Source organism: Erythranthe guttata, chromosome 13, assembly GCF_056151865.1.
Source record: "Erythranthe guttata isolate IM_541 chromosome 13, IM_541, whole genome shotgun sequence".
Lineage (NCBI taxonomy): Eukaryota > Viridiplantae > Streptophyta > Magnoliopsida > Lamiales > Phrymaceae > Erythranthe > Erythranthe guttata.
Window position 1 is genome coordinate 11,213,484 of NC_142545.1, and position 19,916 is coordinate 11,233,399.

The 19,916-nt window shown below is 33.4% G+C and overlaps 2 protein-coding genes and 2 long non-coding RNA genes across 9 annotated transcripts; 1 reads left to right on the plus strand and 3 right to left on the minus strand.

The window, feature by feature from the left end:
• Positions 1-338: 338 nt before the first annotated feature.
• Positions 339-5,753, minus strand: LOC105953716 (26S proteasome non-ATPase regulatory subunit 1 homolog A). The gene is made up of 13 exons (XM_088812593.1): positions 5,453-5,753; positions 4,839-4,902; positions 4,225-4,330; positions 3,994-4,105; positions 3,743-3,911; positions 3,213-3,568; positions 2,977-3,109; positions 2,587-2,829; positions 2,272-2,492; positions 1,921-2,179; positions 1,597-1,829; positions 1,083-1,515; positions 339-882 (listed from the first exon to the last, which is right to left on the minus strand). The coding sequence occupies exons 1-13, from the start codon at positions 5,602-5,604 to the stop codon at positions 688-690; spliced, it is 2,676 nt and encodes an 891-aa protein (XP_088668719.1). The 5' UTR covers positions 5,605-5,753; the 3' UTR covers positions 339-687.
• A 658-nt stretch (positions 5,754-6,411) lies between these two features.
• On the minus strand, positions 6,412-8,874 carry LOC105953715 (putative leucine-rich repeat receptor-like serine/threonine-protein kinase At3g14840). Its single transcript, XM_088812405.1, has 7 exons — positions 8,566-8,874; positions 8,191-8,329; positions 7,540-7,655; positions 7,239-7,449; positions 6,904-7,141; positions 6,532-6,676; positions 6,412-6,444 (listed from the first exon to the last, which is right to left on the minus strand). Exons 1-7 carry the CDS (start codon positions 8,872-8,874, stop codon positions 6,412-6,414), a joined length of 1,191 nt encoding a protein of 396 aa, XP_088668531.1.
• Positions 8,875-10,119: 1,245 nt separating this feature from the next.
• Positions 10,120-12,226, plus strand: LOC148765896 (uncharacterized). 5 transcript variants are annotated; one of them, XR_016029409.1, is made up of 5 exons: positions 10,120-10,747; positions 11,101-11,268; positions 11,353-11,464; positions 11,548-11,901; positions 12,004-12,226. It is a non-coding gene; the product is annotated as an uncharacterized LOC148765896 (long non-coding RNA). The 5 variants fall into 5 exon arrangements; XR_016029410.1 differs by having other exon boundaries at positions 10,121-10,747; positions 11,363-11,464; XR_016029407.1 differs by having other exon boundaries at positions 10,122-10,747; positions 11,101-11,464; positions 12,021-12,226.
• A 3,114-nt stretch (positions 12,227-15,340) lies between these two features.
• Positions 15,341-17,032, minus strand: LOC148765897 (uncharacterized). Of its 2 annotated transcripts, XR_016029412.1 has the most exons (4): positions 16,793-17,032; positions 16,319-16,454; positions 15,713-15,804; positions 15,341-15,504 (listed from the first exon to the last, which is right to left on the minus strand). It is a non-coding gene; the product is annotated as an uncharacterized LOC148765897 (long non-coding RNA). The 2 variants fall into 2 exon arrangements; XR_016029411.1 differs by lacking the exon at positions 16,319-16,454 and having other exon boundaries at positions 16,793-16,960.
• Between the last annotated feature and the right edge of the window lie 2,884 nt (positions 17,033-19,916).

Consider the following 19,916-nt stretch of genomic DNA (forward strand, 5'->3'; position numbering starts at 1 on the left):
GTAGGGAGTTATAGAAATATAAGACTTATGACTTGGATTAGCACCAATATAATCTTAGAATGGATGGTCTATAGAAAATTACCCCATAATTAAATTTATATTATTAATTAAATGATATTATTAAGTATCAAATATCACATGTCAAAATCTTAGATAACCGGTGAAGTTTACCGAATATAGCATAGAATAGACCGAATGGTGTGGGTATGATTGAAAAACAAAATAAAATATCATCCAATCAGCAAAAGTTCATTTTGATATTGGAGCCTGAATGGGTAAGCGGGTCGGATCTGGATCCTAACCCGTTGTTGAATAAACTCTACTCGAGACTCAGACAATTTAATTAGCAAAACTTAATAACAATTCAAAGGGAAGAAGAAACTCATATACAAAGGTGCTATACATAGCTATCTCTCAACCTTCAAAAACTCCGACCTTAAAAAATTTCGATCGGCAAAACCCGATTTTCAATCAAACAATCGATACAAGCGAAAAGGCAAAAACAAAGACTCAAAATTGAAGATTCTACATTCCCTTGCCCTTATTACACGGTGGTTACATGACATACCGAAAAAACACGAGAAAGAAAATGTAGAAGCTTCTCCATCAATAGAAACTTGGATTATAGGCACGTATAATATATACAACCACACACATTACACACACTAAGATGTGTCATCTCGTATTTCAGATGATATAATATGCTTCAATTTGCAGATCTTTTAAAATCACAATTCCTGAAGGTGCTGACTTCACGGGCACATATCTGCTAAGTGGAAGAAATTTTATATATATTTCTTGTGTGGGGACCACCCTTGCTGGATTGTCCAATATCTCAAAACTTGGCTCGGGTTCGGATTTCTTCTCCGTGGAGCTATCAACCTAACATAATACAAACATTAAATTCAAAACTCAGCAAATCCCCCCAGTTAATAATACCAAGCAAGCGTTTTGACGTAAGGATTTGAATTTGCAGGAAGGATTTGTAAACCTTAATCCATAAGATTTGTTATTGTGGATTCTGAAATCGATAGGTTTGTTCAAATCCTTTAATCCAAACACAAACTTGCATGGAATTTTACCTGCATGGAATCTGCCTTCTCGTTTTCTTTCTTACCGGGACGGACTCTGCGTCTTGATGACGTGGACAAAATTGCGGTAGGTAGTTTTACAGGTGTAGTAGTTATAGGTACCGTAGGCTTAGGGTACTCGAAAAGAGATGGCTCCGCATGCGATAGAAACTGAAACCTTGGCATATTCAATTCGTAATCCAGACCGATGAAAGCAGTTGTCGAAAATGCCAAACTGATGAAATGTAAAAGCGGGTGCCAATACCAATACTGCGTGAACACAGCAAGACCAATAACTGCAGTCATTCTATCGTATTTCGTCTTCGACATTAATTTGATTGTCACGTTTCTTCCACCTGCATCAATAATTCCCGTAGCTAAAATTGCGCCCATCTTGCTCATTGTTTCTTCCCACTCATCGAGGATAATTTCTTCCAATTGTCGCCTATTTAATTACAGAAAACAAGGTTATTTTTTTATTTTTTTTATTTTTAAAGTAGAAGACAGCGTAATTTAGACAGAATACCTAAAAGCACCCACACGAGAATCACTGACTTCACTTATCTGGAGCATCACCATAGACATTGCAATTAGAGCACCTTGTCGAACAAAGTCAACATCATCTGAAGTCAAAGGCTCGAGCAAAGATATAGCCTCACTAAGACCACTGCCTGCACACGAAATTCCAACTGCCAATGCTGCACCATACCTAACATGCGGATTGTACGACTTGGATAACAGTGAAACCATTCGAGGAGTCTGCAATTTTTTGAGTAAATGAAAAAAATAAATATAAATTTACTTTTTTCGAGATTTCGTTTCACAAGCAAAGGGAAATGCATGCACCAACCTGTTCAGGATCAGAATACAGCACGAACCCGAGGGCAATGACAGCTGTCCTTCTGACATCATTGCTGACATCAGACACAGCAAAGTGCAGCAGCTTACGTATGGCCTTACTGTTTAATGTACCTCTATATGCCAATGCTATAGCATACATGCCACCATAACGCAAGATCGGATCTTGATCTCGAGTCATTTGCTCAATGAGTGTATCGGCTTCTTCCTCTCTTCCGTAAACTGTCAAAGCTACTCCCAAAGCCAAACCTCTATCAAGAGTCCAACCCCAATTAAAAAATTAGATACCACCAAATAAATAAAGAAATAAGATTAAAAAAGAGATACCTGAAATCCAGTTTACCTAACAATCTTCTCGTGCTGAGTTTTGTGGGCATAATCAAGCATTTCTACAGCCCTCTCACTTGCAGTTCCAGCCATTAACAAACCCATGCTAATGCCAGCAGCTTCACCAGCAAGAGCACTATCAGTGTACAACACGTTTTTCAAGTCTTCGAAAACGTCATTATCAGCATTGCCCAATGCTGCCAAACCAAGACCTAAGCAAGCACCATGCTGAATAACCTGTACCATTAGAAGAGAAAAAAAAAAACCAAACAGCTTTTTAGGTACCTGTCAGTTTATTAAGATACATAGGCTGCCTAAAGATCGTACAAACCTCAACACTACTGCTTGATAAGCTCCCGCGCAGAAATGTTTTAATGTCTTCTTCATTATTGTTCAAATGCATTAAACCAAGACCAAACCGTTGTCCACCTGCAGTGTAGGGACCGTCGCTAGCACCGTGTTGCATGTAAATATCCAAAACGGATTTATTTTGCAGTTGATGGCCTCTGTGGATGACTCCAAGTCCTGCCATTGCACTAAATTTAGCCCAATTGCTATCCCTATTCAGCAACTCCTGATAATTTATCCAACTGTTAGCTCAAAAAAAAAAAAAAAAGAAAAAAAGAAAGAAAGAAAGAAAGAAAGAAAAGAAAAGAACATTGCAAATGACCAAAGAATATATGATGAGAAAAGCTAATAAACTAGGCCGATTGGTATTTACCAGATTCTCCATAATATATTCATTGGCAGTTGTCCCAGCATGCATAATAGCATTGGAGTAAATAATCGCATTATGGCAGACGCTATTTGTCATGTCAACAGACTGCTCTATTTTCTTAATGATAAAATCCAACCTGTAAGCAGGCAAGAAACAAAACGCGCATCAAATTTCCAACCCCTCGTATGAAACGTAATTTTTGGTTACAGTTAACGAAACGAAAGGGAATATAGCCTAACTTGTCATTAGTGGCCAAGAATTGCATCGACAACTGCATCGAAACCTCTCCGAACAAAATTCGTCTTATTTTTGTGAACTCCTCAGCATACACTTCTTCATGTATATTTCCACTTGGCTGTAACTTGGGTGTGGAAAGCTGACTCATCACCTTCAAAAGGAATGCTCGGTTCTCATTCTCCACAAGATCAAAGGCTATTTGAAAAGCCAATAGTGCATGATTCACATATTCTGATCGTAAGAGTTTCTCCAATATTTTCGCAATGCCCTCCGAATCATCTAACATCATTAGGCATTGACAAATACTTGAATAATCAGGAGAAAGCTGCTCATACATTTTTACAAGAAAACGAAGCACCTGCACGAGAATTACAGGTCAGTCAATATCTCTCCCTCATGGAATTTTTCTGAATCTGAATATGATTTGTTCAGCACAAATCATATGTGAAAAAAAATGATCGTTTCCAAAACCTTAAATCAGTTGATTTTTTAAAGATTCGACCAAGCCCATTATATATTTGATTATATTTACCTCATGCCGATACTCTCTTGGGTTGAGAAAGGAACGGGATACATCCATGCAATAATTAATGGTAGATTGGATATCATCACTCCTTATAATTGCCGCCTGAAGAATATCCCATCGTCTGCATTCAATAGCCATTCCTATGGCTTGTTTATATTTTCCGTCTGTTATACATCTGTTAATAAAAGTAAAAAACCAAAATATAAATGAAGAACCAAATTACTAAGTTAGGTAAAAGAACAGATATTTTTACATACTTGTCAAGCATTCTCTCAACAACTGCCTCAAGTCTAGAATCAAGTACTGTAGATTCATCATTTGCCTCCGCTGCTTTGGTCCTCAGACTGGCATATTCATCAATTGCTTTTGCTGAGCAATGACAAGAAATTACAAAATATTAGAAGCAGATTACATTATCACTTATTTATGAATAATGCCCACCACAAAGAACATAATTTAAACGGGAAAAACGATCATGTAATTCTTACCAAGAATAGTACGAACAAAATCTGAATCCTGTGATACATCAAATAGTGGACCAGCTCCCAGAGCATATGACAAAGAGTCATTAAGTTCACACAGGTAATAGAAAACCTGAAGAAAGAACCCACGTTAATTTTAAAACAAAAATCACGTTTTATGACATAGGACCTTCAAAAACTAAACATTAGTATTACACGATCATTTATTACTTATCAGTGATGACATTTTCTTATCCAAATAATCAAAAGAAAAAAAAAACATGCCCAATGAATCCTGTGTGTGAATGAGTGAATTTTTAGGTCTGAAGGAAATATACAATTGTACAATTGTCAAACTAAACCCGATTTTCTAAAATGTTAAACCATGCAATTGGATATATTATTTCCTCCAACCAAATACCGTATTAACTTCCTAAAATAGGTCCCCTACATACACCAAAATTGACGGGGACATTTCCGCAGGCATTTTTTTCCGTATTAAGGTTAGTTCTTACTTCTTAATGGACTAGAGAAGTAGACAATCAACTTAAGGAAGCTCATACGGAAAACTAAAAATAGGCGAATCCCATTCGAATTTTTTTTTTATCAGAATAATATAATAACCAGTAACAGATTTCCACCTTTGAAACAAGCAATGCAGCTAGCTGCCTCTGGTCAAACTTTTCATCTTCATACAAACTTTGACTGCATCGAAACAAATTTATTTTTCGTCAAACAAATGGATATCAACTGCTACGGTTATTAAGATTATTTCAAAAAGGATTCCAGAGTACCGATAGCAGCCGACGGATATTGCAACTCAAAATTCATACTTAACGATACAATACAGATTAAGCTTACAATACAAAGATGGGCAAATTAAGGAAATCAATGTAGAACTTTCTATTCGACTCAGTGGTGAATCAACAAATCACACCACTCCCAATCCCCGACAAAATGAAAATTCTAAGAAATATTTCATCGATTCATGTAACAAATTAAACCGAATTCAACCCCAATAGAACTAACTTCTTGCACACAGCTTTACCAATTCTATGATTAAAAACACCAAAAAAAAAAAAAAAAAAAAAAAAAAAAAAAAAACCCAAACTCCAAATATCTAATCACTTCGAAACTGATTTCATATAACCCAAAATTAGACTACGGTGATCACAAAGAAGTCGGAAATTGCATAAACGGAAATAAAATTCACAAATATGAAGCGAAGTAACGATCAAAGAGAGAAAGAGATTACATGATAGGGACGGAATATGATATCTCTGGCCAGAAGAGGTCAACAAAGGCGTTGAGATTGGAGAGCGCGTGCAGCTTCAGCGCCGGATGGCTTTCGTTCAGCATCGCCAGTAGCGCTCCGGCGGAGCTCACCATCGCCGCCGCCGCAGCCATTGTTGATCGAACACCGGAAAATTGAAGCTCTCGATGTAACTAGATGCGGGTCAGGGTTTGTGGAGGGAAAGCAGAAGCAGTTTCAAAAATTGTGGAGAAGAAAGAGAGAGAGGGGGAATTTTTCACTCACAGCTGAAAAGTGCCGTTTTGTTATTTTATTATTTATTTATTTTTATTAATTAACGATTAGTTTTTAATTTTAATTAAACTCTTTAGTCTTTACCATAATATTAGTTAGGCAAATAGTATAATTTTCATTTAATTTTCACAAAAATCTCAGAGTATAAAATTGTTAAAGTTCATTTGGATTGGAAGATTTGAAACCAATTAAATTGAGAGCTAATGAGTGAAATCAATTATCAAATGAACCGATTCAAATAAATTGGATGCGTTATTATGGAATTAAAATCCACTATTTACATGTATCACAAGTTTTTGATGCATTTGGAAAATTCAATGTAGGGGTAATTATATCAAACTCACTTACGAGAATAAAGATTTACACAATGCATATATATGGTTGGTTTCGAGTTTTTACATAACCAAAAAGAAAAAAAAAACATATTCGAATTTTTTTGTTTTCATAAAAGTTCCTAGTCTGTTTTATAAAAGATACCAATGTATTTTTATCAATTATAAATCCCTCCCTAAGAATAGTGTTGATGTGTCATGTGAACAATGTATGGAGCACGTCGAAGTCAATTTTTAGAAATACAATGCCAATTTTTTACCAAAATCTAAAAAATTGCATTGTCATATTTAATGAAACTAGCAATGTGCACGTGTGTTGCACGTGTCGTAATATTATTATATCAATTTCGAAGTTCTTGTGTGAACAATCTGCGTTAAGCTTATCATAGTGACTCATATAAACAACAGTAGCAGAAGAAGAGTGTAAATGTGTGAAACTGTGTTAACTAAATTCACCAAGTCAAGAAGATAGAAGCTTGGATCCCTATTGCTAGATTTGCTCATTCCACCAATAACTTCCAAGAGAACAACACCAAAGTTGTATACATCTGCTTTGTCTGTCAAATGGCCTCGCATCGCATACTCAGGCGCTATATATCCACTGGGAAATCAAATATCATGTCAGTAATGTTTTTGTTGTCGTTTTTATCGTAAAAAAAATTTGGTTTTTTTTTTTTGTAATGTTTTTCCGCAAAAGTATAGACTTAAACCTCGTGATATAAATCCTATAGAGAGGGACACACTAGGTATTCTATGAAATCAATGGCTTGATCTTTGGTAAAATAAAAATAGTAAACTAGATAAGTATAAATGATTTTGATTACTCACAAAGTTCCAGCAATCCGGGTGCTGATATGGGTGTTATCCTCTTCATCGAGCTCGGTGAGTCCAAAATCAGATATTTTAGCCATAAGATCTTTATCAGGAAGCACATTTGTAGCCTTGATATCACGAAGGACAATTTTAAGTCTTGATTCGGCATGCAGATACGCAAAACCCCTGGCTATACTAATGCAGATCTTGTGCCTCGTTGGCCAATCCAAATGAATTTGGTGTTCTTCTAGACCTGCAAACATTTATCTTCATACATAAGTTTAAAATAGAAAAAGAAATATCGATAGATGAATTAAAAGAAACAAAAATAGAATTGTCACATAACTTACCAAATAATGCACGAGCAAGGCTATTATTTTCCAAGTACTCGTAGACAAGCAACAACCGATTGCCTTCAATGCAACATCCATGTAAATTGACAAGGTGATGGTGTTGTAGGGCAGAAATCATGCCAATTTCATTAACAAACGCACGGTTCCCTTGCTTTGATTTGGCAGAAAGCTGTTTTACGGTGATGACAGTGCCATCTGATAGGACACCCTTCAAATCAGAGGTGGCAGAAAAACTCAATGAGCTGAATGACAACATAAAGATAATTCATTTACTAGAAGTATTTATTGTTTACGCTACCTTGAATACAGGACCGAAACCACCTTCTCCAATCTTATTAGCAGGATCAAAATTGTTTGTGGCAGTTTTAATTTGCCTTAGCGTAAATGACCCAGTGTGAAGGTCTACACCCTTTAATTATGAGAAAAACAAGTAAAATAGAAATTTAGATAACTGCAAACACTTTTCAATCACATAGTTCATTTAGATAGCATTTATTGTACTATGTGAAATATTGCACGAATTTTCACACATGGAAATAAGATACAGATACATGTTAAAATTTAAGGATTATATGATTGTGCTAGTAATTTTAGTACCATGTTCCAATGTGTCTTTTCATCTAAAACAACCCTTCCACCAAAGAATAGCGAGAGAGAGAGAGAGAGAGAGAGAGAGAGAGAGAGAGAGAGAGAGAGAGAGAGAGAGAGAGAGAGAGAGAGAGAGAGAGAGAGAGAGAGAGAGAGAGAGAGAGAGAGAGAGAGAGAGAGAGAGAGAGAGAGAGAGAATATACTGTCAAAATAATCCATAATCTCTTTTCTTGGTTATATTAGAGATGTGTCGGACAACTATCTCTCGTGTGTTCAAGTTACTAATTGCCAACTTCCAACTTACTAGGATCAACAGATATGACTGAAATGAGAGGACCGTATACGCCTCAAACAGGAATACCATTTGTCCATTTCCTAGCCCAATAGAAGCGGATATCCAAAGTATTATCAGCAACGACTGCAGTGAAGTTTCTTCTAATTCCTTTGTTAACTCCACCTGCTTCGTTTCCAATGTTGAAATCCTTCAGCACTAGCTTTCCCTGAGATTATTTGTTCCAGAAACGATGAGGCATTTCTTAAAATGGAAAACTACAAATACATATACAAAACAAATAATCAATAACATCACATGAAAACAAAACTCAACTGATTCATTCAACATAGTTCCCGTATTTAAAAGAGAACCCTTTCAGCACATCAGTTATTCTTTCCAGACCTTACATGTTAGAGATAACCTTCAATATGTTTAGAAAAAAAGTGGGCTTTATACAAGTACCTGAATATAAACATCAAAGATACGCCTCCCAAGGCTATTGCAGATTTTGTCATTAGTAAACATGATCTCCGCAAAATGAAGGTTTGTTGTGTAGTTCCCGTTTATCAAACAAAATCCATAATAAGTCAATGAGAGTGGGGAACGACGTGCATCCATGTATAACTGGGAATTCGACCCTGAGATGCTTGAGCTGTTTGGGCAGATGAACGAGTCCGTAGCGCGGTCATCATCCAAGAAGTTGCCAGTGCTGCTAAATCCCCAGTTTGTCCTACTTGTGAAGACATTTGAAGCCCCCCCCAGAAGTTCCATCATTTTCATAAGTAGTTCCGTTATCATCAACTACTTGACTTCCACTACAGTTAATGTAGATAGACGAATACACTGAGACAGAAGCATGGAACAGGTTCTCAATAATTACATCAAAATGAAAAGATAAAAATGAGGGAAATAAGTAAGAGCAACAACACAGATACCCATTCAGAATGAGTAATATTGACACATGCAAACTAATAACTGTCGCAGTCGCAGAAACTCCACCAGAATGTCAAATTACTGCATGCATTGACTTGGCTATCACATGCACTTTAGTTGAGCATAGACCCGCACGTATAAGGAATACACTCAAAGTTACCCCCTCATCCGTGAACATTGAAACATAAGTTGAAATGATAAAACAAACGCTGAATAATCAGGCAATGAAACGCCAAATCTGAAGAAAATGAAGTCTCTCTATTACCCAGGAACACAACCCGGTAAGGTGAAAGCATAAGAAAAAAAAAAGTTATAGTATAATCAGGCAACAGAATTATTTGCCGGCATCACATTTTAAAATAGAAGCAGACCTCACTTCGATTTTCGGCAATGATATACGATGGATTGATTCCTCAACATCCACTGCCGTTGACCTATATCCCGTCGACGTGGAATACTGGGAGAAGAGAAATCTATAAACACTATCTGAAAATTTTTTATTTCTTCGATTTTGTGTACATTTGTGGTTTTGATCTGAATGCAGCTGTGGTGGACAAGAGAAACAAATAGCTGTTGCAAATTTGTTTTAGAAAAAAACATATACATTTTTTTATATTAACTAGTAAGTGACACGTGCGTTGCACGTGGTTTATGATTTTTCATAATATTAATATATAATATCTATCCCATTAACATAATATTACAAAATTATATAGGAAAAAAATTAGTAAAAAAATATAAACACTAAAACTTATTGCAAGTACTTTATAGTTAATAATAACTAATATCAATCTAAATGATATTTTTAATGATTTGTAAAATTAATGTCAAGTCTATAGCGAGCCAACTCGTGGAAAGATGATGCACCCAAAACCATATCTACTAGAAAACTGCGTATTAGTGACGGACAAGAGTGACGGATTGCCTTTCTATTACTAAAATAAATATTTAGCGATAAAACTAGCAACGAAACACAAAGCCGTCCCTTTGCTTACAAAGTTTAAGTTATATTGACGAATATCAGCGACGGGTGATATATTCGTTTCTAAGTTAAATATTTAGCCATGAGTGTAGCAACAGATGTGGGTTCGTGGCTAAAAAAAATCTTTTAGCAACGAAAATTAGCGAGAGATAACAAATTTGTTTCTAAAATAATTATTTAGCAACAATTTAAAGAAAATAGAAGTAATAAAAAAACTCGACCCCTTTTCATTTTTTTCATTTCTCCCCACTTCAAAACCTTTCCTTCTCTCCCTTTTTGCCCTAGACAAGCCAAACCCCAAACCCATTTCCCTCTCTTCGTCCAAAACCTAGTTAACCTGTATCAACAAATCAAAGAAACTCCCATTGGAATTTTTATCGTTGCTGCCTTTGGAAAATAGGCCCTCCGATTGCCGGCCCAAAAATCTGTCAGAGTTGTAGTAAACCCTAGTCGATTGAGAGCAACGGTAGCATCTGCTACTGCACATCATTTACGGTAATCTCTTTATTTCTTTCTTGTTCCAATTTTTAGATGTTTGTGAAGCGTGTTTAGAAGGGGGAAGAAGATCCGATTAATATGTGGGTATGCAATTGCATTTCTTTGATGTATTGGGATTTGGGAGAAATATCTATATTCCATTGGAAGTTATTTACCCAGTGATATTTCGAGAGATCAAAACGAGGAGAACAAAGCAACAATTTAGTACACTGAGATTTGAGAGAACAGAAGGTTTGTTTATTTGTACAATATATATGTTTTATTTTATTTTATTTTTTTACTTAGGTTGTTTTATGTATCATTTATGTGCATAAAAGTACTAAAAACCTTTACAGGTCTAATTGCCTCAATATGGTTTAAGCCACTCTATATCTGCAACTTAATTTACTATTAAGCAATGGATTTTTCGTTTTTTTACTGAAAGTTCATAATCTTCCAGTTTCGTTGACTCACCCTTTCTTGCAAATTAGTCTCTCTGTTTCATGTGGTATGTTCTTAAATAGCCTTTAATAATTGTTTTAATTCAACATTGAAACTATTGTCAACTATTCAAAGTTGCTGAGAATTGTTCGTCTTGATGGCAGATATTTTCGTTTCCAACCACATAGAATCAGCAAGACACAAATTCCACCCATTTAGAGAAGCAAGTAAATTGATGATTGGGAGTTTATCACTCTGTAGAACAAGGTAGTATCATTTATCAAGTAGATAAATGCCTTTCCCGAGCCACACAATAGAAAATAAATAAAATTGTAAGTTGTTTTTACTATTAACATGCTACTAATATAGTATTATTATAGATATCATCTACTTTTCTTCATTTCATTTTTCATAAGAATGTCACAGGGCATCATATGCTTGAAATTGATTGGTGATGTGGTTTGCTTCTGGGCATGTGCATATGCTGGAAATGTTTACTATATAGAGACAACATGCTCCTTATTGAAGGTTTACATTTCTTATAAAATTATCTACCTTATTTTGGTCATATCAAATTTTAGTTTTGGTTATTGGTTCTTCTATGTTTGCAGTCAAGACAAGTGGCCAAAGATCCAGCCCTATGTGAAAATCAAACGCGAGACATTGATTTTACTCTAACAGATTGCTCGATTTTCTCAATTATAAGCTTTATTAATCTTTTTTTTTTTCTTCATATTATCTATTTCTCTAATATCTAGCCAATATCTTGTGAATTTTCTTCTATTTTGCTAGATGGCAGCCATTCAGTAGCATGATCTTTAAACGTTAATGGGAGGAAAGTCTGAATAAAGATTTAAGTTAGGTTTGCTCTTCTCACTTCTCAATTTTGTTTTATCTTTTCTCTAACATTTGTTTCTCCTTCTCCTGGTAATATAAATTTTCTACAGCAAATCCTACATTTGAAGGTAAATATTCTACCTAACTAGTCATTAGTATCTAAGTTGTCTTCTTAGGTTAAGTCGCTATTTGGCTAATTACATTTATGTTGTCTTTCTATTATGATATAGCAAGCTAGACTTTTTAGGATGGGATTCAAGTGAAAGCATGAAGATCAAGCCCAAGGATCTCATGAGAGATCATTACACTCGAAAGAATATATGAATGACTATGTTGCAGGCTTTTGAAGACTGCTATTAGCATCTGTAATTCAAGTTTATAATATTGTCCTTATTTTGTTTGTATGATACTTTTATTGGTATATAATATATTAATTGGTATTAACTTATGGCATTGATATGTGTAGTGTGTGTGTGTTTATATATATATATATATATATATATATATATATATATATATATATATATATATATATATATATATATATATATATATTATTTTTTTTAAAATTCAATGCAATTTTTGCTACGGATTTATCGACGGCATTATACCTATCTAAAATTAGTGATAAATGTGGCAACGGGTTGTTTTACTGCTATGATAGCGATGGATTTAGAGTGGTTTTATTCTAGGGGTAATGGCAAATAGGCCCATGATAAGGGCACTTAATTAAAAAAGGGACATCCAACTTTTTTGTTTTTCAAATAAACCCACCCCATTCAAACTTATTTGCAAATAAGGAAAATCCCTTTATATATACCAAAATTACCCCCAATTCATTGAAACCTAATTCAACTCCAATTTCATTATTTACACCTCAATTTAGCCCAATTTCATCAATTAACCAATTTTAACCCTAATTTCAATTTTGACCCCAATATTAACCCTAATTCTTATCAATTCCACCCATTATGCTCTAACTTCTTAAATATTACACATTGACCCCGGATTTAAACAAATATATCACATTAACCCCCAAAACTTTTTTTTTTCAGAAAATAAATTTTTTTTCCGAAATATTTTTTTCCGGCCAGATTTCGGCGTTGACCGCCGGAGACCGCCAGTCTCCGGCGTTGACTTTTTTTTTTTTTTTTTTTTTTTTTTTTTTTTTTGAATTTTCGTTTTCCTGAAAATTTTTTCCGTCCGGTCAACGGCCGTTGACCGCCGGGTCTCCGGCGTCGACTTTTTTTTTTTTTTTTTTAATAATTTTGTTTTTTCTTAAAAAAAAAATTTAATTAATTTTACTGTCTTTGGCTGCTAAATTACTGTCTCCGGCAGCTATTTAACTGTCGGAGACTGTAATTTAACTGTTAATTGACTGTTTTTTTTTCTTCAAAAATATTTTTAATTAATATTACTGTATTCGTTGCTAAATTACTGTCTCCAGCAGTTATTTAACTGTCGGAGACAGTAATTTAACTGTTAATTGACTTTTTTATTCTTAAAAAAAAATATTTTTAATTAATATTACTGTATTCGTTGCTAAATTACTGTCTCCAGCAGTTATTTAACAGTCGGAGACAGTAATTTAACTGTTAATTGACTTTTTTATTCTTAAAAAAAATATTTTTAATTAATATTACTGTATTCGTTGCTAAATTACTGTCTCCAGCAGTTATTTAACTGTCGGAGACAGTAATTTAACTGTTAATTGACTTTTTTATTCTTAAAAAAAATATTTTTAATTCATATTACTGTATTCGTTGCTAAATTACTGTCTCCAGCAGTTATTTAACTGTCGGAGACAGTAATTTAACTGTTAATTGACTTTTTTTTTTTTAATTTTTTTCCTTACAAAAAAATTTGTTTTAATTAATATTACTGTCTTGGATGTTAAATTACTGTCTCCAACAGTAATTTAACTGTCTTAGACAATAATATTAATAATATTACTGTTCGGAAAAAATAATATTCATAATATTACTGTCCCAAACAGTAATATTACTGTCTGAGACAGTAATTTAGTAGTCAAGACAGTAATATTAATTAAAATATTTTTTTTCTAAGAAAAAACAATTCAAAAGAAAAAAGTCAACGCCGGAGACCGGCGGTCAACGGTGGTTGACCGACCGGAAAAAAAATTCAGGAAAAAAAAATTTCAAAAAAAAAAAAAAAAAAAAAAAAAAAAAGTCAACGCCGAAGACCGGCGGTCAACGCCGGAATCTGGCCGGAAAAAAACATTTCAGAAAAAAAATTATTTTCTGAAAAAAAAAAGTTTTGGGGGTTAATGTGATATATTTGTTTAAATCCGGGGTCAATGTGTAATATTAAGGAAGTTAGAGCATAATGGGTGGAATTGTTAAGAATTATATTATTGAGGGTATTTTAGACTAAAGACATGGGGATGGGCTTAATTGATAGACTGTTTTTTTTGTGGACTAAAATGCATTTAAGTCCCATGTGATGGGCCTTTTTGCCATTTGCCCTTTATTCTATTGCTATAATAGAGACGGATTTAGCCATAAACTATTCTATCGCTAACAATTAGTTACGGATGCTCATTTGTCGTAGCTAAATTTTAGCGACGCGGCTTTTATCGACGGCCTTGGTGACGGGCTTAATCCATCGCTAATCAACATTTTGCGACGGTTTTGTAATAATTTGCAACGAATTCGTCCGTAGCTAATATGCGATTTTCTAGTATAGTAGGTTTTTTTCCAATATTAGAATCAATATTTGCCATTATTGATCACTATCTCGGTGATATTTGCCAATATTTATAAATATTTCTTCCTTTCTTTATATGAACAAAACTATCCTTTGCACTTGTAAGTTTATAAGGATAATTTTGTCATATTTTATTAACATAATAATTGATAGACAATGAAGACTGACAATGAAGACTTTAATTAATATTTATAGTCTTTACAATTAACGACTTGAGCTATGGTAAAATCATTAATTAATCATTATCACTATCAAAAAAAGGGCTTGTGACGGACAATTTCGTGACTAAATTAATGAAAATCCGTCACAAACATACTTTTGTGACAGAATGATGACAGAATACGTCTATGAGAAAATGGCTCGTCACTAATTAAAATAGTGAAGCATATATGTGTCCGTCACCTAATTTGTCACGGAATTATCCGTCAGTATTCAAAATAATTCCGTCCCTAATATCTTGTCAAAGATCCATAAAATTTGTGATAGATGTCGTCACAAAGTTATTTTTGTTGTCACCAATCCGTCATCAATTTACTGAAGGTTATTCGTCACATATATTGTCACAAAACCATGCACGTCACATATAGCCATCACAAAACGTCTGTCACAAATGTTTGTCACAAACCACCGGTAACAAATCCCTCACAAATCTTTTGCTAATTAAAATTATATTTTGTATTGAACCGTCACAATTTTTTCACATATTATTAAAACAGTACTTTTTTTTATTATTATTTTAGTTTTGTACACTATTTGTTAAACATATAATTAAATATTTCAAGAACTCACTTGACTTTGAAATTTAATCATCAATAAGAAAAACAACAAAAATAACAATGTGTAAAATATATTTATATAATAATTATCAAGTATACTAAAAAATAAGAACATTAACTTGATTACCCTAACAAAGCATAAAACTAAATAAATTACAAAAGAATAGAAAGTATTTGTACTCCATCCATGTCCTCTCTTTCTAAACATTTCCTTTAGCAATTGATATCCTGCAAATTATCATATGAAAATAATCAAAACATAAAAATACATAACCAACAAAAATTTATAACATATATGTATACTCAAGAGTAAAAATATGAAATGCAATTAGTGAGAAGTGATACTAAATAAACGCCTTGCACAACCTCTTAATAGGAACAAAAGGTAACTAAATATGAAAAACACAAAAAGAGCTACGAAAGAATAAAAAACAACCTTTCAGAAGATGAAGCCCTTAATCTCTTATTGGTGCTCGGTCTAGCTTCTGCATAACTCGAAATGTTCGATGAAGACCACATCTGTGTTCCCTGAATAAAGATAGATGATTTTTAAAAAGCGACTATTTAAAGATAATTAAACCAAAGAGAAAAAAGTGTGAACTACAGAATAAAGATAGATGATTTATTAAGATATCGTAAACATTATTCTTTAATTACACGGTCTGGGACTCTTTCTCGTCGTTCTACCGACATCATTCTTTAATTGGAACTATAAAATTCAAACAATTATAATCATTTGAAGTACAATTAACTAAAGAAACCAAAATTAGCAAATTAGCTTATTCAATGAAACATTAATGACTAGCACCTCTGTTGCAATAAGAAGATCCAAGAACTCAGAATACATTAACAAAGAATGACTAATTACTACAATCACACTGAAACAAACCCTCAATAGCCATCATTTTCATCGCAAAACCAACTAATGGATGTCCATCATTTTTTTGTTAATATCCAATTTATGCATAATCAGTAATTCCATAGTCTAGTTATGTTGTGTATCATTTTCTTTAAATACAAGAATATGAATCTTAAGATTTACCCGAATGCCCAAGGGTCCTCTATTAATTTTCTTCTGATTTCTTTGTTTTTTTCACTTGGGTTTATTCTCCACTTGAAGCTTCCCCACACTGTTGACTCCATATATCAACCCATTTCTTACCACCAATTTCTGGTTGCTGTTACAAGAAACAGAGTATGCAAAATTGTTTGTTAACTCAGATTTTCAAGCCTTAGGAGTTTCGTCAAACATGTAGTGAGCAGTGAACACAATGCAACTCAAGGAAAAATGCCCAAAACAATTTTCATTGAAACTCAAAATTTCAGTCTAAAATACAAGAGAGTAGCATTTAGGCCTACAACATGAATGATAAATCACTCGAACTATTATCACAACAAAAAAAAAAGGGAAAAAAGAAGAAGAAAGAACTCGCACAAACACACACATAAATGAAATTTGAAGTCAGATAAATAAACACATATGCATGAATTTTGTGTACGAAACGAAGAGAAATACCGTTTTGGGTTGCTGGGAAGTCATCTTCTCCGTACCAATCTTCTTCATTTAGTACGGCGCCGTTGCCCATGGTCGGTGCTATACTATCGCCCAATCAGAAAAATCGACCAGGCCCCCCAATGATCCTCCATCATCTATGCGTTCTATCTCAGATGTTTTCAAATGGGGCCTTGAAACCCTTGAGTCCTCTGTTTTCAAAATTAAAAAAAAAAAAAAAAAAAAAAAAAAAAAAAAAAAAACAAAAGGGATTATTAGTGAAAACCCCGAATACATTAAGATATACTAGAGGGGATTCAACCCCTTTTACTTTATTAGTGATAACCCCCATATCATAAATTAAATCTAATATTTTGTTAAATTATTAATTATTATACCCATATTACCCCACACCTATTCAAACTAACCTAATTATTTATACGTTTCAACCTATTATTTTATTTCTCTCTTTTCACTCGATCTCTCTTAGACTCCCTTTTCTCACTCTTCACGCAGATCCCCATCTTCCACAAATTCAGCCGACGTCGCCACCGCCCCCACCATCTCCGATTTCACAGCGACGTCGCCACTACAACATCGGAACCTTGCGACAAATCTGGTTGTAGAACCCTCTCTATCGTCACCGCGTCTCCGACTCCGGATCTGCGATCCCGCCGCCGCTACAATTCTCGATGATCTAGAGAGGCAATACAATTTCATCGACAGTAGATCAATTATCTCCGCCGTCGTCTATTCTCTCCCATCGGCGTTCCTACTTCCACCGCCGCGAAAAGAAGGCGGTCTCCACCCCTGGAATTCTCTCGTCAAGGACGGCGTTAGGGTTTTCGGTAGCGAGAATGACGAGACTACGCAGCGGCGCTAGGGTTGATATTGCGTCTGAGATTTCAATAAAGACCACCCCAGCATTATTTGATTGTTGTAGTTATTTTTCTCTGATTTTTTTTTTTAACCCAATTCTCGAATCTCAATTTTCTTAGTTGGAGATTTTGGTTGAATTCTTATATTGAAGGCTAATTTTGTGTTCAATCAATAGTATAATGGATGTTTGTTTTTGTGGAAAATGTGTTGGTGCTATTTACAGACATATAGTTGTTTTCGTACAGTAATATAGTTAGTTGTTTTCGTACAGCAATATAGTTGTTTTTACTACCTTTTAGTTGATATTAATAAATAGTTGATTTAACAAATAGTTGATTTTGATAAATGAGAGTTGTTGGAGATATATAGTTGTTTTAATCATAATTGTTTTAATAACAGTTGTTTAATATAGTTGTTTTTAACCGTAGTTGTTTTAATAATAGTTGTTTTATTTGAAATATAGTTGTTTTTTGTTATAATAAAATTAAGTAGAGGTAAATGGAAAGAAATGAATTAGTGTAAGTTTTTTGTTAACATAACTTTGGGTTGGGCTCAGTTTTTTTTTAAGGTACGCAATTTTTTTTTATTTTTTATGATACGACTGTTCTTTTAATATCATTTTACAATATTACTTTTGTTATTCTCTTTGACCCATAGCAAGAATATATAAACAGATTCCGCTATATCGCGTTGAGTGATATTTTCATTTCTATGTTATTATAATTTACACCCAAATAAATAAACTAAAGTAAATCAAATTACATTATTTTATATGTAATTCACACCTACAAGATATAATATTCATTTATATAATCTCCCATTTTTTTAATGTTTTGAGGTTTGCCAAATTCAGTTTGAATTTTTGTAAATAATGTTTGAAATCGAAACAGTACCAGGCTACTAAAATATTGAAAAAATATTTAACACCTCCCATATTTTACACTAATCTCTTGATATCTCACTTTATTATACAGTTTTCAGTTTCAGATCACTATTCACTATCACAACCATCTCAAAAAATATGTACATTCAACATCAAGATCATCTTAATAGATCGAAATTTTCAAAAAAATATGTTGCACGCTTTTGGAAACAATCTATTAGGAACAATTGCTTGGACGGTCATCCTCACAGAACTCTAGCCAATTTTTCTTCAACCTGGAGTTTGTTGTCACATTTACTGGAACAAATATTGTGACCTCTTAAGACATAATAATAATAAAATAATATTAATAATAATAAAAATAGAAATAAAAATAAAAATAAAAATAAAGAAATTAGTAAGAAAATAGATTATGCCTCCCAACGAAAAAAACCAAACGATTATATAAATATATTTAAGAAATAGACATCCAATATTATAACTTATAAGAATATTTATGAAGGAACTTAATTATGTTAGGTTTATGTTGCATCGTTAGATTTCTTCAAATAATAGACAAATAATTGTTTTTTTCATAAACAGGTAGATAAATACAAGGGGTCTTAAGAGATAGGTCCCTAGTGACAAAACTAAATAGAACTAAATGACAACCTCAACTAAACATTTGCTTCACATCCTTTATTAAATTCATTCCAAAAATGCCCTTTTACTCATTTTTATTTTATTGTTTTTTACTTTATCATTTTTTACATTATTATAAACAAATTATTTTTTTCCGTTTTTTTGATTTAAAAATTACGAATTTTTTTTCTCGTTTTTATTAAAAATAAAGCAGATTTTAAAAACTACTATGGTGTTCTATGATATACTATGGTACATTGTTGTATTATAAATTAAAGTATTAATATAAATAAAATCACTTTTTCTACATTATATTGAAAATTACAAAAACAACGTGTTTTTCGTTTTTTTAAATTCAAATTAATTTTTTTTTAATTTTTTTAATTTAATCTATTTTTTTTTAATATTGTAGTAGACTATAGTATACTGTGGTGTACTATGATCTACTACGGTGTACTACAAAACCCTAGCAGCCAACAACACAAATCTCACCAAGCCTAGCCGTCAAACCCTAGCCGCCTACCTTCGCAGCCGTCGCAACCATAGTCAACTATCGACATTGAGAAAACCTAGATTTACTATTTTTAACCCAAATCAAACAAAATTTCTTGAAGATCAAGAAAATCGGAGGCAATTAGTAAAGAATATACTTTCATTAAATTTCCACCATAACCACATCCCTCACCGCTTCATCGACCTCCACAGCCCCCACCACGGCCGCCACAACCACCATAGCGGGACAGCCCCATTGCCATCGACCTCCAC